Source organism: Sinocyclocheilus grahami, unplaced genomic scaffold, assembly GCF_001515645.1.
Source record: "Sinocyclocheilus grahami isolate Dianchi unplaced genomic scaffold, SAMN03320097.WGS_v1.1 scaffold662.1, whole genome shotgun sequence".
In the NCBI taxonomy this organism is placed as follows: Eukaryota; Metazoa; Chordata; class Actinopteri; order Cypriniformes; family Cyprinidae; genus Sinocyclocheilus; species Sinocyclocheilus grahami.
In genome coordinates, this window is record NW_015505841.1 from 334,841 (window position 1) to 360,523 (window position 25,683).

Genomic DNA, 25,683 nt, shown 5'->3' on the forward strand with positions numbered 1-25,683 from the left:
ACTTATTTTCTCATAATAATGAGAAACTTTCTCTAAATAATGAGTTTTCTCTAAATAATGACTTATTTTCTCATAATAATGAGAAACTTTCTCGAAATAATGACTTATTTCGAGAAAGGTCATTATTTTGATAAAGTTTCTCATTACTATGAGAAAATAAGTCATTATTCTGAGGAAGTTTCTCATTTAAAGAAAATAAGTCATTATTTTGAATACGTCATTATTCATTAGTTTCTCAATATAATGAGATACTAAGTCATAATTATGAGAAACTTTCTCATTATTATGACTTAAAGAAAGTTTTTTTTTCCTCAACTGTGGCGGAAACAGGCTTCCATGTGTGTCAATCAGAGAAAAAAAAATCTCTAAAAATGCCTTCAGGGCTTAATGCATTATAAAATGTAATTTATTCTTGTGATCAAAGCAAAATTTTCAGTAAAAAAAAAAAAAAGTAGTCTTGATGAGAAGAGACTTATTAAACATTATTTTTTTTATATATATAATAGTACTAATAATTATAAAATTTTTTGACTGGTAGTTTAGGTGTAAAAGGGGGAAGTCGTGGCCTAATGGTTAGAGAGTCGGACTCGTAACCCAAAGGTTGCGGGTTCGAGTCCCGTACCGGCAGGGATTGTAGGTGGGGGGAGTGAATGTACAGTGCTCTCTCCACCTTCAATACCACGACTGAGGTGCCCTTGAGCAAGGCACCTCAGGCACCTTGAGGCACCTTGAGCAACCCCCAACTGCTCCCCGGGCGCCGCAGCATAAATGGCTGCCCACTGCTCCGGGTGTGTGTTCACAATGTGTGTGTGTTCACTGCTGTGTGTGTGCACTTTGGATGGGTTAAATGCAGAGCACTAATTCCAAGTATGGGTCACCATACTTGGCCACATGTCACGTCACTTTTCACTTTTTTCACTCACTTTAAAAACTTTAAAAAATAAAAAAGGCTTGCTCACTGAATAGTGTGAAATACTACATTTTACTGTACTGTTATTCTAGATGTTTTCTAACCACATCAACACATTCATTACATGCAGTCACACTAGCAACACACGTTAGCAAAAAATAACTAAGAATGAGTCATTTTCAACAGTTCTGAACGGTTTGTCAGAAAATCGTGAAGTCTATAGATTCGTTGCATCATGCTAAATCTGTGAATTCCGATTTTGGATGAACCATCAGGCCGCCATTTTGTAATATGTCATAAATTGCAATATCTTTTGAATAATTTGACAGTTAAGCACAAAAATTAAAAAATCGACAGCATGTCACAGAACTACCTGAGAAATTTGAACACAGCGCCACTTAGTGTTCCTGAGAAGGATTTTTGCAAAAACGCTAATAACTTGTGAAAACATTGTCAACATTTTCTATTTATTTTTTGTGTCCTTTTGTACTCTGTGAATTGCTTAGCCCCAAAATGAAAAAGTTGTCATTAATCATCTACCCCCATGTCGTTCCAAACCCGTAAAAGCTTCGTTCGTCTTCGGAACACAATTTAAGATATTTTAGATGAAAACTGGTAGGCTTGTGACTGTCCCATTGGCTTCCAAGTAAATTACACTGTCAAGGTCCAGAAAAGTATGAAAGACATCTTCAGAATAGTCCATCTGGTGGTATCTAGGTTCAACCGTAACATTATGAAGCGACGAGAATATTTTTTGTACACGAAGAAAACAAAAATAACGACTTTATTCAACAATTCGTCTCCTCTGTGTCTCTCCGCATCACCGTAGCGGCATTTTAAAGAACATCTGCTGAACGCAAGCAGCGTACACTCTTCTGTGTCAGCCATGCTGCACGGATGCGCTGTTTTCATTCAAATCAAAGCGTAAATACGCGTAGAAAACGTATCCTTGTGTCGTGGCTGACACAGAAAAGCGTACGCTGCTTGCGTTCACGCTGCTTGCGTTCACGTTGCTTGCTTGGGTGTTCTCCAAAATGGTGATGCGGAGAGACACAGAGGAGACGAATTGTTGAATAAAGTCGTTATTTTTGTTTTCTTTGCGTACTAAAAGTATTCCCGTCGCTTCATAACGTTACGGTTGAACCACTGATGGCAGATGGAATATTCTGACGATGTCTTTCATACTTTTCTGGACCTTGACAGTGCAATTTACTTGGCAGTCAATGGGACAGTCACAAGCCAACCGGTTTTCATCCAAAATATCTTAAATTGTGTTCCGAAGATGAACAAAGCTTTTACAGGTTTGGAAAGACATGGGGGCTTAGTGATTAATGATAACATTTTCATTTTGGGGTGGAGTAAACCTTTAAGTTCGGTCATCCTACACACATGTGACTGACCGCTCGCTCGCACCAACAGGAGGAGGAGGGACTTGTTCTACACTGCACTCAACCTGAGGGATTCCTACACTTTCAGTCTTGAGGAGACATGAAAAACGGCGCATACCGCAAGAACGGTATAACGGAAAATATTAGTGGTTTTGAACCCGTGAATTTTTCAAATCGCGGTATACCTTGAAACCGGTAATCGGCCCATGTCTAGATACAACTATCTAGAATCTGAGGGTGCAAAAAAATCTAAATATTGAGAAAATCACCTTTAAAGTTGTCCAAATTAAGTTCTTAGCAATGCATATTACTAATCAAAAATTAAGTTTTGATATACAGTATTTACGGTAGGAAATGTACAAAATATCTTCATGGAACATGATCTTTACTTATCCTAATGATTTTTTTGTCAAAATCGATAATTTTGACCCATACAATGTATTTTTGGCTATTGCTACAAATATACCTGTGCAACTTAAGACTGGATGTGTGGTCCAGGGTCACATCATACTGTATCTGTACATACTAATATGTTGGGGGGGGGGAAGTGACAAGTTGTTAAGTTGACGTCTCCGCCTGCTTTATTGCCTAACCTACTGTTTTATGTTTGTCAGGTAGAGTGCTAATAATAAAATCTCACCCATTTGTTTATTTATTTTTCAAGGGTCACGAAGCACTACATTTTTCTGAGATGTTAATGTTTTCAATGCCACCTAAAACTCATCTGCCAGTGTGATGATAAATGCCAAATATAGGCCTTGGCAATATATTGCTTGATCAATAGTTACCATGACTTCAAATAGTAAACAATTAATAATTAATAGATGAGTATTTGTAGAAATATTTGAAAGAATGCTTATTTGAATACATTTGTATATTTTTAACTTCTCTTTCCAAGGAACACCACTCACAACCTTGAGCACAAGGCTTGTGATAAAATGTAAAGCATGTTATGTGCCTGAAGATGTAATTACTTTTCTCTCTTCTCTTACAGGCTCTTACATTTGTGGAGTATGTGGCAAAAAGTACAAGTACTACAACTGCTTTCAGACGCACGTCCGAGCTCACACAGGTGCGTCCTGCTCTTGGCCTAATGAATCTGGATGAGTTGGTTGTGATATCTGTAGGGTTGAGAGTCATAAACCAGTTCATATTCACAACTGCGAATAAAATTGATTTAGCTGCATTGTGACCGGGCAAATAATATGAAGACAAACAAATACACCTTTCCATATAATTGTCTTGTCTGGTTAAATGTAACAACAATCATCAGATTCAGAAACAAAGGACAGTCATTTAACGAATCATTATGTTCTAAGGCTCATGAACCTTAAATAAGTGTTTCAAGGCACTTTCCACAAATAGGATACAACTACTAAAACTAAAATATTGCACTGTTGCCACTGTACGTTTCCCCACATTTCATAAAACATGAGTTTAATTACTTCCTGAATCAATAAATTGTTTTTTTTCTTAAAGGGGTCATATGATGCTGCTAAAAAGAACATTATTTTGTGTATTTCTGTTAAAAAAACACATTATTTTCCACATACTGTACATTGTTTCTCCTCTATGCCCCGCCTTTTTGAAACGTGTCGATTTTTACAAAGCTCATCGGTCTGTAAAAGCGAGGTGTGCTGTGATTGGCCAGCTATCCAATGCGTTGTGATTGACCGAATACCTCAAGCGTGAGACGGAAATGTTACGCCCCTCACATACTTTTGATGCCGTGTCCCAGCCGGAGCGACAAGACAAAAACATTAAAACCCATTACAAACGAGGCATTTGTTGCATCCAGTGGGGACATAATTACTGATTATAATGACTTATACTGTCTTTTTACGCATTGCGTTGCATTGCATTGCATCGCGCCACGTAAACATAAAACTCTGCATTTGTGATCAGAGAAATGACAAACAGCAAGTGCTACTCTACTGCCCAAAACTCGCGTTTGAATCATCAGTGGCAAATCCTTTAAATGAAAACGTACTTACAGACTGTGAGTCAGAACTGCCGGCATTTTAGTCTAACGTCTCAGCATTGATGGTGCCTTTCCAGATGTGTACGCTGCCCATGCCATATGCACTCATGCAACCCCATACCATCAGAGATGCACGCTTCTGAACTGAGCGCTGATAACAACTTGGGTTGTCCTTGTCCTCTTTAGTCCGGATGACATGGCGTCCCAGTTTTCCAAAAAGAACTTCAAATTTTGATTCGTCTGACCACAGAACAGTTTTCCACTTTGCCACAGTCCATTTTAAATGAGCCTTGGCCCAGAGAAAACGCCTGCGCTTCTGGATCATGTTTAGATATGGCTTCTTTTTTGACCTATAGAGTTTTAGCCGGCAACGGCGAATGGCACGGTGGATTGTGTTCACCGACAATGTTTTCTGGAAGTATTCCTGAGCCCATGTTGTGATTTTCATTACAGTAGCATTCCTGTATGTGATGCAGTGCCGTCTAAGGGCCCTGAAGATCACGGGCATCCAGTATGGTTTTCCGGCCTTGACCCTTACGCACAGAGATTGTTCCAGATTCTCTGAATCTTTGAATGATATTATGCACTGTAGATGATGACACATTTTTCTCTGAGAAACTCCTTTCTGATATTGCTCCACTATTTTTGGCCGCAGCATTGGGGGAATTGGTGATCCTCTGACCATCTTGACTTCTGAGAGACACTGCCACTCTGAGAGGCTCTTTTTATACCCAATCATGTTGCCAATTCACCTAATAAGTTGCAAATTGGTCCTAATAAGTTGCAAAAGCTGTTCCTTATACAGTATGTACATGTAACTTTTCCGGCCTCTTATTGCTACCTGTCCCAACTTTTTTGGAATGTGTAGCTCTCATGAAATCCAAAATGAGCCAATATCTGGCATGACATTTCAAAATGTCTCACTTTCAACATTTGATATGTTATCTATATTCTATTGTGAATAAAATATAAGTTTATGAGATTTGTAAATATTCCATTCCTTTTTTACTCACAAAAGCACACAGCGTCTTCACGACATGGCTGCAGCGTCAACAATACTACAGCGAGAATAAAAGTTACGCCTTCTTTCTTTTGCGTGAACATTTGGGCGGCGTTATGCAAATCTTCCCACATAGTGAGGTAGATATGTGGGGGCATGTTAGAACGAGCCATTTTAGGTAGGCGTGGCTGACTCTGAACTTTTATAAAGAATATCTCTTTGAATTTGAGACTTTAGTCTTTACAACTTTACAGATCTTCTTTATGCACCAAGAGCTTGTAACACTCCAAAGAGAAAGGAACAATTTAAATCGCATCATATGACCCCTTTAAATATTGTTAACGAATGATTCTGTATGTTTTTTTTTTTTTTTTTTTAGATTGACACAAATTGCAAATTTATGTAGATAGCTAGACAGACAGACATTCAAATTAGTGTTCTGAAATAATAACTGATATAGTACATAAACGGGATGAATTATTATGTAGTGCATATACACAACTATTAAAATTTTTTGTTTTTGCAATTGATGCTTTTATTCTGTTAGAATGCATTTAATTATTTAAAAATGACTTTGAAGACATTTATAAATGCCTATTTCTGTTTCATAAAAATGCTGTACAATTCAGACTATCTGTTCATCAGAGAATCCTCCATGTGCAAAATTCTAACAGCTAATGCAATGTAGCGTTTTAAGATTGAGTTGTAATTTCATCTCGTGCTTTCTGCAGCACGTCTCATTGGTGTTATTAGCTTGTAAAGTGCTTCTCACAGACCTTACAGACATTCTGCCAATTTGAACCTATTCTTCTTATTTTCTGGTGTCAGTGATGTTCTCTACCTAAAGGGTAGCAGCATCTCAGTCTCCTTGTTAAAATTTTGACATCAAAATGTGCTATAAAGTGCATTTGTACTTAATGCCATCTTAGCTTAAAAATTACAATACAAAGTTATGCTTTTTGGTTGTTACATTGGTTGACAGAAGCATGCATTTCTTTCAATAACATCAAAATATCTTTTCAAAAACATTTGAATGGAAGTGTAATTATTGGGTGATGAATGCTTCCTTAAAAGTGCTGAACTGAACTGAAATCCAAATTATAACCAAAATCCTCTAATTTGACAATTTTCATTACCAGTTTATATATGTGTGTGTGTGTATTTTGTGTGGTTTCTTGCTGTTCAGAGACTGAGGCTGCTGCTTCTGGAGAAGGAGCATCTCTGGGAATCAATAGTGAGTAGCATTTATTCATGGGACAGATTTTTGTATAATTGTCCTGGAATATTATAAATTAAGTGGGTAAAGCTGACTAGAGTTCTTCCCAACATCTCATCACATAATGATATCTTAAAGTTTCTGTTCATACAAGTCTTTGTTTTCTAATCCAGATTCTTTCCGCTATACATGTGACGTATGTGGAAAAAAATACAAGTACTACAGCTGTTTTCAGGAGCACCGAGACCTCCATGCAGTTGATGGTAAGGCTGCATATTCACTTGATTTGTAATATATCCAAACTCTGTTTGGTTGTTTTTGAATTATTATTTTTTTTTTCGTCAGCAAACATATATGGTTGCTGTTCAATTAATCAGAATTTAAATCACCGAATAATGTTTCAAGGCACTTACCATAAATAGGGTACAAATGGATCTCCTTATTTTAATTAATTTTATGGGCACAAATTCAATGCTTTTTTTTTTTTTTTTTTTAATAAACTGATAATTGGTGTACTAGATAAACATATATTGGCAACACTTTAGAATGGGGAACAATTCTCACTATTAACTAGTTGCTTGTTAGCATGCCTATTATTAACATATTGGCTGTTTATTTGTGCTTTATAAAGCACATATTCTATATGACCATATCCCTAATCCTACCCAATACCTAAACTTAACAACTACCTTTCTAACTATTAATAAGTTGCAAATTAGGAGTTTGAGGCAAAAGTCATAATTAATGGTTTGTTAATAGCGAGAATTGGACCTTAAAATAAAGTGGGAACAATATTAAAATATAAATATTGTGTATTTACTTTACCCCATTTATATATAAAAAAACTATTGTTACTAGGATCAAGCACATGTTTTTTTTCTTTCTTTCTTTAATTTATAGGCAATATACAGTTAACCATTGAGTATTAACCAATGTATACATGTCCCAATTTATTTATTTGTCATGGGCAAAATCTAAGGTTTGCAAAAAAAAAAAAAAAAAATCAAATAATTTAAGCTTTTTTATTTTATTTTACGCATTTCATATTTAGTTTTATCTCTAACATACTACATTTCAGTTGAAAGTAAACATTTTTTGAAGGTTGAGCACTGATCCTTTGTGGAAAAAGGAAAACGAAAAAAAGTTCCAGATCATATCTTGTACAATATTTGTGGGAAACAGTACTACAATTTAAAGGGGAAAATATGAAGTAAGCTGTTTTTACATTGTAAAGAACTTTGACCAAAAACCTTCCTAATGAACAGTGATCAGAAAAAAAAAGAAAAAGAAAACACTCCGGTTTCTCTCACAACTTGCTTGATCTTGATTCTACAAAAAAAAAACAAATCCCCATAAAAGCTGATGATAAATATGTATAACCATCTTGACATTTATTTCTAATCATAAAGGACAACTTGACGTTTGTTCTTTTATTATTTTATTTCACAAATGAAGCATGGGTTGTAACTCCAGCAGCAATAAAACCGGTGACATTTCCATGAAAGATGTTTTCTAAGATGGTGTTTGAGGAGCTATTGATACATTATAAAATCACCCCCCCCCCCCCCCCCCCCCACTTGTCTTTTGTAAATACTCTTACACTGACTATTTGTAATGTCCAAATACTAGTTTTTAACACTGCTTACACATGAAATCATTATTAAGACCCACACTGGGAAAACCAGTGCTTTTATGTTGTCTCCAGAGGTGTTGAGTACAAGATTGAGACTCCAACTAAAAAGGCTACCTTACTTTCACTAATCTTGCGTCCTCTTGTTGTGTTGTCCAGATCCGTATGATCATGTGATACCAGTAGAAGACCTTAAAGAGGAGACTGAATCCTACCAGAAAATGGGACCAAGTAAGAGTTCTTAAAATGGTTTCCTTTCTTGTTGGTCACTTTGCTGCTTTAGTAGCTGACTTACGGGACCTCCATCCAGGAGTGATGACTCCTGAATAGGGCTGGGCTGTCAACAGTATCATATTGAGATCAAGATTAAAGTGTATGTCAATACGATGACAAGCTCAAGATCAGTCAGTGTCCTGAGATGCACGCTTAGGACTACAGATGCCCATTAGCTGGACAAACCTGAAATAAATGTTTTTTTTTAGCACTACTTGAGCATAAGAAGTGGCATTTTTGTGGCAGTTTTTGTCAGATGTCAGATTTTGTTGCTTACATGAAGCATGATTCAAATGTGAGTTTAGCAAACAGTTTTTAGATTTATATGATTTCTCCAGCCAAGTAGATAGGACTTGGTCTTGGATGCCCGGAATAGCTGCCCAGAGCCGTTTCAAATATGGCCATCAGGGAACAGACTCTCAAATACACGGGATGCTAATGGTGTTTTCAGTATCTGAGGACATGAACACACAGACTTCATCTCCAGAGCTGCCATGAGATCAACAGTATCATATTGAGATCAAGATTAAAGTGTATGTCAATACGATGACAAGCTCAAGATCAGTCAGTGTCCTGAGATGCACGCTTAGGACTACAGATGCCCATTAGCTGGACAAACCTGAAATAAATGTTTTTTTTAGCACTACTTGAGCATAAGAAGTGGCATTTTTGTGGCAGTTTTTGTCAGATGTCAGATTTTGTTGCTTACATGAAGCATGATTCAAATGTGAGTTTAGCAAACAGTTTTTAGATTTATATGATTTCTCCAGCCAAGTAGATAGGACTTGGTCTTGGATGCCCGGAATAGCTGCCCAGAGCCGTTTCAAATATGGCCATCAGGGAACAGACTCTCAAATACACGGGATGCTAATGGTGTTTTCAGTATCTGAGGACATGAACACACAGACTTCATCTCCAGAGCTGCCATGAGTCACTTGCTCATGGCAGAGCAAGTGAAAAGCTTGAGAAAAACATCAAATGCACACTGAAATTACCCATCTTCACCACAAAGTGTCAACATAAAAGTGTGGTTTAATGTGACGAAATTATGAAATATATTGCGGTTGCATACTAAAAAGTAATAATTATAATATTAGGAATAGCATGCAGCCAGCCCAAGATATATTTTTCATCCATGTTTAAATTTATATGTAATTTTATATATTATTTTAAATGTATTGATGTTGTGCTGCATCTTATGTGATAAAAAAATTGTTTTGTTGTAATTGAATTTGTTATATTTTATTTGGTTTTAAAAGATTGATTTGTAATGTTAAAGTTTTATTAATTCATTTCTTTAGACACCATTTTTAAGGATTCAGGATTTAGGGAAAAAATACATGGATTTGATGGGGCCCTAAATTAAAAGGTAACTTACTCTGTGGAGTTTAATTGTGAACAAACAATGTCTTAACAAGCATGTGCAAAGCGTTTCCTTTACGATTACTGGCTAATACATATTGTGATGAATATTGATATTGTACGATATGAAAAAAAGTGATTGTTTTTTTTTTCATAGATTTTTTTCATGTCATCCAGCCCTATTTCTGAAGACCAAAAAGAATCACGCAAATTAATTGTAAGATACCGCTTAAGCCCCAGTGTGCATATAACCAGGCTTTGGCACAATTATGATCAGATTATCGGTCTTTGTGGGCGTACTCTTGTTGTGTAGTTGCAAATGAGTCTTCTGCAGTGATTAGAGGGCAGTCATGGCAAACTTGCTGCTCTCAGTTTATTTCTGTCTCTGTTGGACATTAACACTGATTAAAATTACGCTGATGCCAAGTTATATGCATGTCAGCATGTACACCTGTATGGGCAGAGCTCAAGTGCAGTAAAATAAACACTGTAAAAATGCAACATTAGGGCACAGCAATTGATGTTATGTACAAAAACATTTTTCTACAACTACTGTAATCTGACAACTATCTTTTAGCCCCTTTATATTTCCTGATGTCACTAGCTTACCTGAAAGTTCTTCTCAACTTCAACAGTGTGCATGGCTTCTTGCAGCCAGCAGTTTACTTAATTTGCACTTGTCTGTGCTTGCTTTTTGTCAAAACAGGTTTTAGCATCATTAACATTTTCTTAAAGGAGTATGAATATACACCAGCATATTCTTGTAGTTGTTCCTCAATATCTCATATGGGTTGTCATAATGTTTGAGAAATTTGGAAAGGCTGACTATTTGATCTGGCTCTAATGGTTTGTATGTAAACAGTTTGCTTTCTCTTTCTTGTGATCATTTGTTCTCCTTCCCCGAGTCCATCTTCTGTAGCTCCCTGTAAATGTGATGTGACATGTGGCCAAGTACAAGTACAAGGCCATCCATACTTTGAATTAGTGCTCTGCATTTAACCCAAAGTGCACACACACAGCAGTGAACACACACCTTGAACACACAACCGGAGCAGTGGGCAGCCATTTATGCTGCGGCGCCCGGGGAGCAGTTGGGGGTTCAGTGCCTTGCTCGAACCCGCAACATTTGGGTTACAAGTCCGACTCTCTAACCATTAGGCCACGACTTCCCCAACATATACAACCTGTACAACCTATACCGGCCTTAGCAAATGTTTTGTTATTGCATGGAGGATCTATCGATCGTTCTGTCCACTCAGAATAGTAAAAACTGGAATTCCCAGCATCTGCATATCTGAAAGGCTTTGTGGATCAACAAACTCAGCCCCTGGAAACATTTAGGTTCAGGTTTTTTGGACTTAGGGTTTGAAGTGTGAGGTTCTTTTACTTTAGCCTCTTGCTTCTCCAAAGTTTTGAGCTTTCCATTTACCACTCTCAATTGCCCAGTTAGCGTATGTGTGTCCTATGCCTTAAAATGCTAGCAGCGGACGGCATGAAACCCACAAAATGAAGACGCATTGAGAGCATGCATCCAAATTATAGTTGTGCTGATAAGATTACATACCCCTTGCACAATTTGCAAATATTAATAATTTTAACTAAATAAGAGGGATCATGAAAATTGCATGTTATTGTTTATTTGATACTGTCCTAAATAAGCTATTTCACATAACAGATGTTTATATATTCTCCACAAGACAAAATAATAAATGAATTTATAAAAATGACCCCGTTCAAAAGTTTACACTTAATACTACAGAATCCTAATACTGTGTCATTTCCTGGATGATCCGTTACGCTCTCCAAAAATCCTCCAGCTCTTGCACATTCTTTAGTTTTTCTGCATATTTGAACCTTGTCCAACATTGACTGTATGATTTTGAGATCCATCTTTTCACATGGAGGACAATTGGGGGATTTATACATGACTATTATATAAGGTGAAAACATTTACTGATGCTCAAGAAGGCAACACAATGCATTAAGAGCTGGGGATGAATGATCAGGGTAAATTGCACTTTTTTTGTCTTCTGGGAAACATTTAAGTATTTATAAGTGCAGTACCAAATGAAAAAAAAAAAAAAGATATTTAAACATAAGACAAATTTACACATCATCCTACTCAAAAGTTTACACCCTCTGGCTTTTAATGCATTGTGTTGCCTTCTTGAGCATCAGTAAATGTTTCTACCTTTTATAATAGCTGTGTATGAGTCCCTCAATTGCCCTCAGTGTGAAAAGATGGATCTCAGAATCATACAGTCACTGTTGGAAAGGGTTCAAATATGCAGAAAATGTTGGAAAACCAAAGAATGTGCAGAAGCTGGAGGATTTTTCTGAAGAACAGCAGAACTACTCAGAACCAATGAGGGACTCATGAACAGCTGTCACAACACAGAAAAACGTGATCGTGGATCATCCAGGAAACAACACAGATTATTAAGGTTCGAGGGTATGTAAACTTTTGAATGAGGTCATTTTTTATGAATTTGGTTATTATTTTGTCTTGTGGAGTATATGCAGGGTGCAAACTACGGGGGAGCTAGGGGGAGCTCGGCTCCCCTTAATAAGACATGGGCTCCCCTGAAAACGTGATTTGTGAAATTTTGGGGGGGGGGGGTCTCAAAAAATATTGACAATGTGTTATTTTGATGTGCAATTTCAGTTTTGTGTAATGTGATCATCGTAGATTATTGTGTGTAAAATTGCAAAAATATCATACATTCATGCATGATGGCGATTTAAACCTAATTCACTTAAAGATAACTATACATGCTATTCTTGTCATGAGCATCAAGGTGTGGGGGCGCTGCGGTGCAAATTCCACTCATGTTTAGTACATGTTAACGCAAAGATTCGTAGAAAAAATATAAACGTTGGACTCTGTGGTCGATTCTGTGTTAAGGTAAGGCATGTTATTCGCAATTAAGTGTTGTGGCTGGGTTGTTATAGGGCTGCGGGACTCTCGACGTCTTAGGCCTAATTGAACGGAGGAATTATGGTATTCTTCTGTAGCCTGACGACGAGTAACTTTAACCGTTTTTAATGTGAACTCAAAGACAGCCTGATGCTTTGTTTCTAGACTATTTGTGGGTGGCTGTTTGTTGTTTCACCTATCAATTTGTGTCGATTAAAGTATAATAGGGTAAATCCTGTATAGTGATTTATCCTACATAGCGCTTGCATAAAGCAAGTAGCGCATACACTTGTAGCTGTTATGTATCTTTGTAAGCCCTGAGGCACGCGCACGAACAAGTGGGCTCCCCCAAAGTCCACGGTATATAATAGCTGTTATGTGAAATAGCTTATTCAGGAGAGTACTAAATAAAAATAACATGCAATTTTCATGATCCCACTTATTTAGTTACAATTATAAACATATTTGCATGTTCTGCAAGGGGTATGTAATCTTATGAGCACAACTGTATGTTCAAAAGCCACTTGAGTTTTTCAAGTTGATCAGTATGGACCGCAAACTCGTTTTGTAAAAGCCAGTACAGCAACAGCGAAAGCACAACTGGCTTCTTACAAAATTGCCGATCGCGTTGCAAAATGCAAGAAATCTCATTACAGAAGATTCTTCCCACTGCCATAGATATGGTGTCAGTTATGCTTGATGAGGCGAGTGTCGCAGAATTAAAGACTATCCCAGTGTCTAATGACACCGTCTCAAGATGAATTCACGATATTGGAAATTACATTGAGGAACAGTTCATTGAGAAAATTAGAGTCTGTGAGGCCACTGATGGCAACAAGGAGTTTGTTAATAGTGTATGTGTGATTTGTTGATTTCAAGTCACTGAATGAGGATTTACTGTTTTGCAAATACATCCCAAAAAGAGCAACGGCTGATGAACTTTTTAAGACTATAGATTCGTAATTGACAGAGGATGGGATTTAGTGGGAGGACTGCTTGGGAATTTGCATGGACGCCACACAGACCATGGTGGGGAAACGAGGAGGATTACAGGCGCTCATCGTGAGTCGCACCCAGAGCGCAGTGGACACACTGCATTATATATTGAGAAACACTTGCATCATGGCAGTTAAGCCCTACATTAAATTATGTTTTGTCTAAAGTTGTCATTGTGGTCAACTACATCAAAACAAGACCATTGAAATCACAACTTTTTTCTGTGCTCTGTGAGGAGATAGGCACCGATCACACTGCTGTGCTGTTTCACAGTGAAGCGAGATGGCTCTCCAGCCAGCAAAGTGCTATCCAGGGTGTTTGAGCACAGGGAGCAAATAAAAATTTTTTTATGCATTTGAGAGGACATCTGACTCAAGCATTAGGCTAAAGTTCCCTTCACAAACCCTTTGTGAATTCTGGCTTAGTGTGGAGAGGGAGTTCCCACTGATAGGTCAGAACACTGTTGAAATTCTGCTCTGCAAGTCCTATCTCTGCGAAGCAGGGTTCTCTGCAGTTGCTTTACTGAAGACAAAGTACAGATCTACACTCGACACTGAACATGATTTTTTTTTTCAACATGCACCAGATTGTTTTATAGGTTTGAAGAGAAGACATGATCAAAAAGGTTTTAGTACCAGTGGTTTAACCAGGTGACCGACTTACACTAGTCAACATTTGAAGTGGATCAAAACCTTTTATCAAAGTTGTCCTAAAACTAAAACCAAAATGCGTTTTTGTCTTTTTTTGATCCACTTCAAATGTTGATGTGACGAGAGGGGCGGGGCCGAGAGCCGTGGGAACAGAGCGAGGCCGGTGGAGTAATTGCGAATGCGCGACACCTGTGCCACTCACCGGTCTCGAGTCTCACGGAGGAGCTCCGGAAGGATACAAAGGAGGAGTGACGACAGGGAAAGACGAGAGAGGACCAGGCCTGGATTTTATTTTGTGTTTTGGTTTTGTTTGTGCGCGACAGTCGTCCGCGAGGGGCTGTTGCGCTATTTTGAGTTTATTTTATTATTAAAGTTTGTTTAAATGTTCGCCGGTTCCTGCCTCCTCCTTCCCGACTTATGAACTTTGTTACAGTTGACTACTGTAGAAAAATGCATAGAGGAAGCTGAAGTTTGAATCTCTGCTGCTGAGGACAGCTACAGTAAACACGACACTCATCTAACTGCCATGAAGAAAACAGTGGAACTACTACGGCTTAAAGTAGACACTCTGGAGAATTGTGGCCACTGGAAAAACCAGTGAGCAAATCTTCCAGATAACGTGGAGGGCTCTGCTTCTCTTGCAGACTTTCTCCAGGCATCTCTTCTGACTTTAGTCAGCCCACCTTCTGATTTCCCTCCTTTGGAGGTTGAACACGCTCACCGAGCCCTGGCTCCCACTCCAACTGTGAATAAGCCCCCGAGAAGTGTCCTGGTGTGGTTTCTTTAGTGCTCCCAATAAGAGGCTGTACTCAAGGCAGCTCTAAATAAGCGTGACATACATTATGACCATTTTAGTCTACAGTTTTATTCTGACTTGTCTGCGAAAGTTTTATTTAGATGATGTGATATGTATCGTGGCTTCACTTATCCAGCTCAGCTCTGATGTTTTCACGAAGGGCAGATTCGTCTTGATTAGAGGTCGACAGATATAGGTTTTTCACTGGCCGATGCCGATATTTAGAAATCAGGGCAGCCGATGGCCGATATATGATGCCGATTTTTTTGGCATTTCATTTCATAAAAGTGAGTTTGAGTAAATTATTATTGCAGGGTACAAGATGGTAATAGTAGTAGTAGCTTATTCAGAGTAATAATACATGGCTCAAAACTTAAGCACCTTCTCAAAACCGTTCTGAAGAATGCTTTTTGTTTATGTTTGCTGACAGACGCCAGTGTTGCAAATGCAAATTCATTCTCCGCCAGCAGAAGGCGCTGTTGGAGCGGGAAATATGGTGGTTTCCCCGGTAACGGGTGTAATCAAATAAGCACTGCGCTTACAAACGCTATTTTATCAGGCATTACAGGAAAGACGAAATGAAAATGACACCGAAGCTTTTCTGAAGACGGTCGTTTTTTTTCAAAGATACATTCATATAAAAACCACCTGCACTGCATTTTAATTTTGAAACGTGCAGTGATCAGTTTTTTCAATGAAGTAATAACTCGGTGTATGGGAAACAATGGACACTGCTATAAGTCAAATGGCCAAGTGATAACAAAAATAATTTTACACAGCCTGCTGCTCATAACTGCTTAAGAGTGCACTGGCCACGAGCGATGACATAGTGGATGCTATTTTCAGACCTACACACACATTTCACGGGGAAAGTTAACGTGCGCGTTATAATCAGCCCAGAAGTTTCGTCTGAACTGCATAGTTTCTACTTTCACATGCAAATGACTTTTTGCACTTATGAATATGATAACTTTCCGGCATCAATTCTACATCAAGTAGGGTAAAATGTAATTACGCTTTCGAAAAGGTCTGTTTTGCCCTGCCAATATTAGCTGAAGCTGTGTGTGAACAAGAAGCAGCTACAGAGTGTAAGCTGCTCCGTCTCTCACGCAGCCAGAGAGAGAGATTCTCCAGTGTTCCGCAACAACGCTTAGCTGCCTGCAGATGCGCCTGCCTATAAATCGGCATAATTTGCAGCACAATCAGCCGATGCCGATTAATTAAAAAATTTCAAAAATTGTCTGATTAATTGGCCGGCCGATCAATCGGTCGACCTCTAGTCTAGGGGTGTGCGATATTGACAAATTATATCTCGATATTTTCTGGGATTTTATTGATAACGATAATTAGATGACATTTTGCTGAGTGTGTTATTGTGCTGGTACCTTAAGGACTGCCGAAGACAGCTGACTCCTAATGTTTTTAATATTCTTCATATTCTGTGTGGTGGTCAGCTCATACTGATAGAAATTAATCTTTTCCAACAAGTTTAAACTGATTTTTGCATTTTATGGGCATTTTTACCTTTTATAAAGCAATTTTTTCTAAAAGTGTCCATTATCTTTTGAGTCAAATTCGTACATTTAATCAGGGAACTAGAATAATAAGACATTTGGGCTGTTACCAAGCAAATTAAATCAACACAGAAGCTGCATCGATGCATTTATTTTTCGTCTTTTATCTATTTAATTTTAATTTATTTGAGATTTTCAAACACCGCTCAAAAAAAACAATCTTTTTCTTTACATTCTTGAAGTCTGCGTGAACCGGAAGTTGCTGCCAACATTATTTTAGTATGGTGACGTATTTCCAACTGAAATGGAATATTTAATAGAGGGCGGGGGTCTTTTTTTGCGCCGCTCCCCTCATCTCTCACTCGCAGCAAACTAATGGTTGGAGGGCGTGGTTAAAAATATTCTGCCCAAACCGTCAAACTGATGTCATCAGCGAAGGAGTGGCATTCAATAGCAGAAGCAAATAATCAGATTTTGATTAAAGATTACCAAGACAAACCCCCCCCCCCCCCCCAGTGCATTAACTTCATGTTTGGATCACTTAAACTTATTACTTGGAATGTCAAAGGGATCGGCCATGTAATAAAAAGGAAAAATAAATAATTAACACGCTTGAAAAAACAAAAACCTGACATGGCACTGCTTCAGGAAACTAAATTATCTGATGCTGAACACTCAAAGCTTAGGAGAGATTGGGTAGGTCAAATTTACCTCACCACCTATTCACAGAATAAAAGGGATACTGCCATTTTATTCCCTTTTATTCTGGAATATTCGGAATCAGATCCTGAGGGGAGATTTATTGTCATCGCAGGCTCAGTTCTTAAACATTATATAACTATCCTCAATGTGTATGGGCCAAATTATGATTTACCTAATTTTATACCATGGATGATTTTATTGTTTATCTATCATTGTAAAGGATTGGGTTTTCTTTCTGGTGACTTTCATTGCATATTGAATGCTGCTTTGGTCAAATCCTTTTCTACAAATGCATAGAACCCCCGGTCGTCCAGTGTTCTTAATATTTTTTGCATAGACACTGACTTGATTGACACATGGTGCCAGCTGAATCCCAAAGTGAGAGACTATAATTTCTGTTCACACCCTCATAATTCATATTCTAGGCTTCTTATCCTTAGACAGTTTCTACATGCAGTTCACTCCTGTCATATTGACTCTATCAGGTCATGCAATCAGTTCATTTGCATATAGAGCCATCTTTTAGCATCCCCAGAACTTTGAATTAGAGATTAAATATACTGTATGTCTTCTAAATAGTGACCCTTTTTGTTCTGGATAGTTTGTCACAATTTTGGCTTAATAACAGAGACTCTCCAGTGTCTTCAACTATGATAATGTTGCCAAAGCCACGTTGCATGGTCATCTTATTTCTTACATTTCCCACCTAAAGAACGCTTGCGAAAGTTACTAGGCTAGAGCAAATACATAAGCAGTCTCCCACAGTACTAAATTTAAAAGTGTTAGTGAATGCAAGGCTGTGCCGAACTCTTGGGCCCAGATGGTTTTCCACTGGAATTTTTTAAAGGGGTCATATGATGCTTTTTTAAAGATTACATTTTTTTGTGTATTTGGTGTAACAGAATATGTTGACATGCTTTAATGTTCAAAAAACACATTATTTTTCAAATACTGTACATTATTGTAGGTCCTCTATGCCCCGCCTCTCTCAAACGCTTCGTTTTCTACAAAGTCCCTCCTTCCGACAAGTGCAGTCTGCTCTGATTGGCCAGCTGACCCAGTGCATTGTGATTGGCCAAACACTGCAAGCACTCGTCGGAAATGTAACACCCCTTACCATAATGATGAAGCTGGTATGTGTTTGTGATGTGACCCTCTCTCGCGCGCTCGCTCTCTTTCTCTCTCTCACTCGCGCACACACACACACACACGATGCGCAAAACTCCGCATTTGAACAATCAATAGCAAATACTTAAACTAATAACAAAACAGTAGCTGATTCAGAAGCGCCAGATTGTCGTAGCAAAGTCAGAATGACCTCCTCTCCTAGGTTCACGAAATGGTCGTCCATAAAATGCATTGCTGTTCTGTTGTAAGTAATCTTAAAGATTCCTAAATGCATCTACTTCTAGAAGGCCAAATAAAGAGCTTTTGCTTTCGCCTAGAAACGCACAGCGTCTCCTTGACATGCTGCTTCAACACTAACTGCGGTTACTGAAACCACGCCTTCTTTCTTTGCGTGCACATTTGGGCGGCATTATGCAAATATTTCCACATAGTGAGGTAGATATGTGGGGGCGTGTTAGAACGAGCCGTTTTAGGGGGGCGTGGCAGAGTCTTAACTTTGATAAAGTATATCTCTTTGGTTTTGAGACTTTAGGCTTTGCAACTTCAGGGATCTTATCTATGCACAATCAGCTTGTAACACTCCAAAGAGAAAGGAAAACTTGAAATCGCATCATATGACCCCTTTAAGAAGTTCTGGTCGAAGATCTGTCATTCTTATGCCCGCTATTAATAATATTTGGAAAGGTGAAATTCCACCTTCCTGGAGATATACTTCTATTAGTCTGCTTTTAGAAAAGATACAAATCCTTTGGATTGTTAATCTTACAGGCCCATTAGTCTTCTTAATGTGAACTACAAGATAGTTGCAAAGGTTTTGGCCCGCAGGCTTGAAATGGTATTTCTTAAAATTATAAATTTAGATCAGGCAGGTTTTGTGAAGTCTAGAAATGGCACAGATAATGTACGCTGTATTCTCAATGCCATAGATTACTTTAATATTCCTAAAACCCAGCAATGCTTTTGTCTTTGAGAGAAAAAAATAATAAAAAATCACACGATGAAAGACTTTTCGGCATCCAGTATTAGAAAAATTGGGGGTTGGTTCTAATTTTACTTGTGTGATTAAATATCTTCACACAGATTCCGTAACCAGTGTCAATGTGAACGGCTATAAAATTAATTTAGGAAAATCTGTCTCTTGGCCTTTTAATATTCCCTATAATCTGGCTATACAATCCCCTGTACAGGTTTCAGGGAGAGGTCTTAAATATTTAGGTATTTTTATTATTTTTATCTGATTTGAATAATTTTTTTTTGTATAACCAATAATTCCCCTCTAAATAACAAAAAATAAGAAAGATTTGAAATGGTGAACGTCCTTGCCAACTTCCCTTCTTGGGAGAGTCAATGTTGTTAAAATTAATATTGTTCCTCGATTCCTTCCATGTTATTTAACCCCAGCCTTTTTTAAATCACTGAAGTCTCACATATACTGCTGTATTTGGAATAATAAGCAACAGAGAGTTAGACTCTGTAAACTTTCTAAACCAAAAGTTTTGGGAGGTCTTTCCTCGCCTAACTTACAATTCTTTTGCTGATCTGCTCAACTCAAAATGATGATGAATTGGTTCATGAACAGGCATAATTCTATATGGATTCTTGAATCTTTATCTTGTTACCCCAGAAGACTCGAGTCCTTCCCATTTATCAACAGTGTAGACCAGATAAATTCCCTTATTGATCATGTAATAATTTATGCTACATTACTCACTTTGGGAAACTTTTTTTTTTAAATATTACTCCAGTTATCTGTCTAGTCACCCATTAATTTGAACACTGATTTTCCAGTCCAGATTAGGAGTTTTGGCCTGTTGGAATGGAACTTTAAGGGTTTATCTTGTTAAAGTCGTTTGAACAACTTGAAGTAGAGTATAACATTTCCTCTGTTGATTTTTTTTGTTATTTTTTTTCCAAATATCTTTAAATTTGGCATTTTACAGAATCTTTTTTTTAAGGCAGGACAAACTCCGTTTAAATTGATCAGAATTGGTAACAGTCTTGGAGGGAAATTCCTGCCAATTCTCTTAAAGGGATTATTTCAAAGTGTTATGCTCTATTGCTCCACTCTGACACTTCAGCATATGATTCTCTGAAACAATTGTGGGAACAGGATTTAGGGGTATCATTCAGTCCGGCACCATTGGACTGAGATTTGTAATGGATTTTTTCCAAAGTGTACATCAATTTCTCTACATGAACAAAATTTCATTTCTTTTTTCTTTTTTCAAAGGATCTGTTTTACACCTGGTCACCTTCTTAAAATGTTCTCTAGCTGCTCAGATCTTTGTTTTAAATGTAAGACATTCAAAGGCACATTTTTTAAAATATATTTTGTGATCACATTCAGCCATTCTGGACAGAAGTTCATTCTGTGATCAACTGGTTAACAATTAATATTGTCCCTTCATTTTATATGCAGAACCACACGCCTGAAAATGTTTTTGATATAGAAACTATACATTTTTATTAAAATCCTTGTATTTCTGGCAAAAAAAACCTAAAACATAACCACAAAAATTCATTTTAAAAATGGAATTTTAAGGTTTTATTTTATTTATATCACAATTTTTCCAGGTCTAAAAATCTCACTTTAAAAATTAGGCTAATTTATATGTATCCATGTCTTTCCAAGAAAGCGGGAACCTTGGTTATTCAAATGAAAATGAAATATTGCTGAGGGTTGAATTTAAAAATAAATATATTGATAGGTTTTGCTTATTTTGTCTTTCTTTGAATCATGACCCCTTGGTTGAGAACCACTGGCTTTAATTAATAGTTCACCAAAATATAACAATTGTCATGTCATTAAAATCCTGAATACATTTCTATAAAGAGATTTTCCCTCTTCCAATTGGATTTAGATTTGAATTGGACAAACATGTCATGCATGTTTGGAACAACATGAGTGAGTCATAAAGACAGAATGTTTCATTTTTGGGTGTACTGTCGCTTTTAGCAACTGAAATCTGGTACTGATAAATCATCATGGTTATATTAAGTGGAATAATGAATCTCTGAAGCATTGCATTTATCAGCGCTAATGTGTTTTTGACTAATAACTGTGTTGGTTAATTACTGTATTTTGTGTTCTGTAGAAACGGGAAGTTACACGTGTGAGTATTGTGGAAAACAGTACAAATACTTCAACCCCTATCAGGAACATGTGGCTCTTCACGCTCCAATGAGTAAGTCCTCACTTCATTACCTGTGTGTTGTGTTGGTCATGGCAGTTTTCTGCTAATATATGAATAGAGGTCTGTAGAAGTTATAGATTAGATACTAACATTAAAGGAAGCTCTAATCATTAAATATGGAGAGGGTGGAAGCTTGTTCACAAAACTACTAAGATCATAATTTCTGTTGTAAAACTACCCAATCTGTCTGCAATAAACCATACAGGATCTCAAATTGTTATTGCGCTCTGCTGAGGTGTTCGCTGAAAAGTCTTACTTATTATTTTCGTCCTTCGTCTCTCCTCTCATTTATCTCTTAGTCCTGCATTGAGGATATGCAGAGGAGTTTGACATTGAAAGCTATTTAAAGTATGGTGAAAATATAGAATTGGGTCAGAGAGACTGTAGCGATGCTACCAGAATTAAATTTGTTTCAAAATGACTGATTCTAAATGAGCTGTAAAATTTTTAGAGAGTCGTGGTTTTGCAGGGAGATGTGAGATTGTTAATTGGTAATAAAGCATGCTTTTTAATGATTCATTGTGGATGCCTATGGTTAATTGTCAATGAGACATGTTGGGTGATTAATAATTTGCTTTAGAGACATTTTAGACTTTGTTAAATCTCTACTTATTGGCATAGTCATTGCCAGGAATGTAGCAATATGGCTATTTTTCACTTTTTCTGTATACTTTCAAATGCCTATCATCACCATCTCATTACTCTCAGATAGGTTACCACTATTGTTGTATTTGGTGAATTGACACTTTCCATGAATAAGGTGCCAAATTGGGCTTGACGTGCATACAGCATTTTTCCTCCAAACATAAGAATGTATAAACTAACAGCTTTCTCTGGTGTGTGCGAAATGACCACTGGCCCAGTTTTGAAGTAAACAATGAAATTAAACCATTTTGCTTTTGATACACTTCTTTTGATTTAGATTAAATCTGCCACTCTAATGAAGCTCTAATTAATCAGGAGTTATAAAATGATATATGCTTAAATAGAAGTACTGGCAGATTTTGGTCCCTTTTTTAATTGTTCTCAATTATCTAAATAATTCTCAATTATCTTGCCATTAACTTATCATTAACGTTATCATTAACTTGCCAAAATGGAGAGAATAATACAGTTTGCTGAAAATAAGACTCAGTATCTTATAGAGGTCGACCGATAGTGGATTTTACCGATACGATAGCTAGGTTGAACCACACTGGCCGATACCGATTAATCAACCGATAGTTTTTCAAATAGATACTGAAAGAAAACTAAAATAGTGCTTTACTATTTTTTTTTTAAGCAGTAAAAGTACTGAACCATACTTTGTAAAATAATAAAAATATTAATATTATTTATTATATTGATCATTAAAGTTATTTCATAGTTTGCTAATAATAAAAGAAGAAACTTTAAAGGTGACATATCATGAAAATATGACTTTTCCAGGTTTTAAGTGTTATAATCAGGTCCCCGGTGCATCTACCAACCAAGAAAACGTCAAAAAGATTAACCCAGTAACTTTGTTTTGGTAAGCCTTTTTCTGCAAGCCTCTGAAAAAACGAGCGTGTCTGGTTTCGCTCCCTTGGTGACGTGGCAAAGGGATCTCATTATAATATCACCGCCCCTTAATCTGTGAGTTTCCACCCACGGCTCCATCATTTCGATTTCTCAAGCGACAACGGTTGTAATGCCATGGCGACAATTTGAGCAAAGCATGCTAACTGTTCTGTCTTTGGTTGCACAGACCAGCACATAACACTATTTAGAGTCCCAGCCTCAGAGGAGACAAGAGATCATTGGATTTATTGATTTATTTAATGTACTGTATATTGCTGCTGCCACACAGATCTAAAATATGCATGCAATTTATTTCCCAGCTGTTTGCCTTCACAGACATAACCGACTGTTTTTGTAGCTTGTGTGTTTTTAACGTAAACTTGTGTGTGAATGAGATCTTAGTTTAGTACTCACATGCTGTCTGGTGGCCGCTTTCTGTCCGTGTGCTTTGGTTGTGTGCGCTCAGAAAACCTTATATCAGAAGTTTAAACTCATATGGTTTAAAACACATGATTTCAGCTCGATAAACATGATGATCAGAACCAAAACATATGTTTTTAGCAGGTCCGAGCAGTAATGGTGCAGCTCTATTCTGGAAAAGGGGGCAGAGAGCAGCAGCTCATTTGCATTTAAAGAGACCGGCCCGAAAAACAGCGTATTTCTGCTTCCACTCAAAATAGGCTTTTTCAAAATGATATCATAAATGATCTGTGGAGTATTTTGAGCTGAAACTTCACAGACACATTCTGGGGACACCAGAGACTTATATTACATATTGTGAAAAGGGGCATAATATGTCTCCTTTAAAATTTTTAAATGTTTAAATGTAGTAATAGTGAATGTTGAAATTAACACACTCTAACAAGGAACAATACGTCCACAGTTTTTATTAATGCTACAATGCTACAATTATTGTTAAGTATTACCATTTAATTTCAACAGTCATGCTTAAAGATAGCCATCTTTAAATATATACACAATGCCATAGCATTAAAATTACATACATATTGATATTGTATGTGTACTCACACTTTATTTGCTTCTATTTTAGAACACTTGATGATTATCTAATCCAAAAAAAAAAAAAAAAACGTTAGTCACACACCGGTCAAAAGCGCAGGGCTGTGTCTAGGAGAACTCACAGGTATCACACACACACACACAACTCCAGACGCGTCACATTCAATTCAAGTCGTGGTCTAAAACGGTTTATTTAATCCCCAAACAGACTTAAGTTTGCTTCAAGAATGAACAATGTGGCATAAATGAGTTTGAAGTTCAGTGTTTAAAAAAAAAAAAACAAAGCAGGCGGAAAGAGAAAATGCGATCTTTTACAGGTCTCTATATGAAGCATACAGACTTTATTAAAGCCACAGAAACACAAACTTTTTGCTGAAAATGCACAATACATAATTTATAGCCTAGGGTGTCATTATGTACATTCACAACGATTTGGAACAAATATAATGTAATTTAATAGAAAACTATGTGAATGGCGCTCCGTTCCGCGGCAGGATTTTCTTTCGGCTGTATTTATATGCGCGCCTGGAGTTTCCCTTTCTGTGCAGCACGCAGTGTCACATGTCAAAATAAACAACATGTGCTGTCAGTGATTTCCGCCTCTAGAGGCAGCTCTCATGTATAATGCCAGCTTCTCTGCCACTCCAGCAACGGACGCAAACTGGAAACTATCGGCATGGATTTTTGCCAATAACCGATAGTTCCGGCAAAAAACTATCGGTGCCGATTAATCGGCAAAACCGATACATCGGTCAACCTCTACTAATAATGACAAGTTTTTCATTTTGGGGTGAAGACACTGTCGCTCTTTATTACAGTATCTGTGTAAAGTGCTGAAAAATGAATGAAAACCCATTTTAAAAGTGACAGAAAAGAGGGAGTGGGGCTGCAAAATGATGGGGCAGAGAATTAGGAGGACAGAGAAAATGAGGAAAAAAAGAATGGAAAAAGAACACACTGCATTTATCCATCCATCTAGCAGGTTGGCCTTAAAACACACACACACACAGTCCAACCCACACACACACACACACACAGTACGACCTTGGCCTACATCTACACCCATGCTACAATTTAGACCAGAAAAGTCTCTCTGCCTGCCTGCTCTGCTAACTGGAATATTAAAATGAGCTCAGGATATTAACCAGGCAGCTTTGACTCCAGGTATACAGCATATCACTTTGTCTCTCCGGGGCAGATACTGACCTTAGAGTTCTGGCAGCAGGATTTCTCAGAGACACTAACGCACCTTTTCACAAATATTGATACCAAGAATGACAAAAATGTCAAAGGTTAAGGGTCAATGCTCTGGAGTCTGGACCACACAACACTCAAGTTATCAATTTCATTAAAAACACTTAAGTTGTGGGGTTACTTATTTGCTCAGATGTATTGGGAGGTTTAGATGAGAAATTAAAACTCACTTTCTTCTTTGAGCAACATATTGCATTCATACTTAAAAAAAAA

General features: G+C 37.4%; 1 protein-coding gene across 2 annotated transcripts in view; it reads left to right on the plus strand.

Moving 5' to 3' along the window:
* The window catches only part of LOC107558863 (zinc finger protein 618-like), a 75,595-nt gene that overhangs the window by 33,280 nt on the left and 16,632 nt on the right, over nucleotides 1–25,683 (plus strand). For both annotated transcript variants that reach the window (XM_016242553.1, XM_016242554.1), the window contains exons 4-8: nucleotides 3,293–3,370; nucleotides 6,466–6,513; nucleotides 6,669–6,758; nucleotides 8,285–8,356; nucleotides 21,559–21,648. In XM_016242553.1, coding sequence (XP_016098039.1) covers nucleotides 3,293–3,370; nucleotides 6,466–6,513; nucleotides 6,669–6,758; nucleotides 8,285–8,356; nucleotides 21,559–21,648 — 378 coding nt within the window. The remainder of the gene's footprint in view (nucleotides 1–3,292; nucleotides 3,371–6,465; nucleotides 6,514–6,668; nucleotides 6,759–8,284; nucleotides 8,357–21,558; nucleotides 21,649–25,683) is intronic.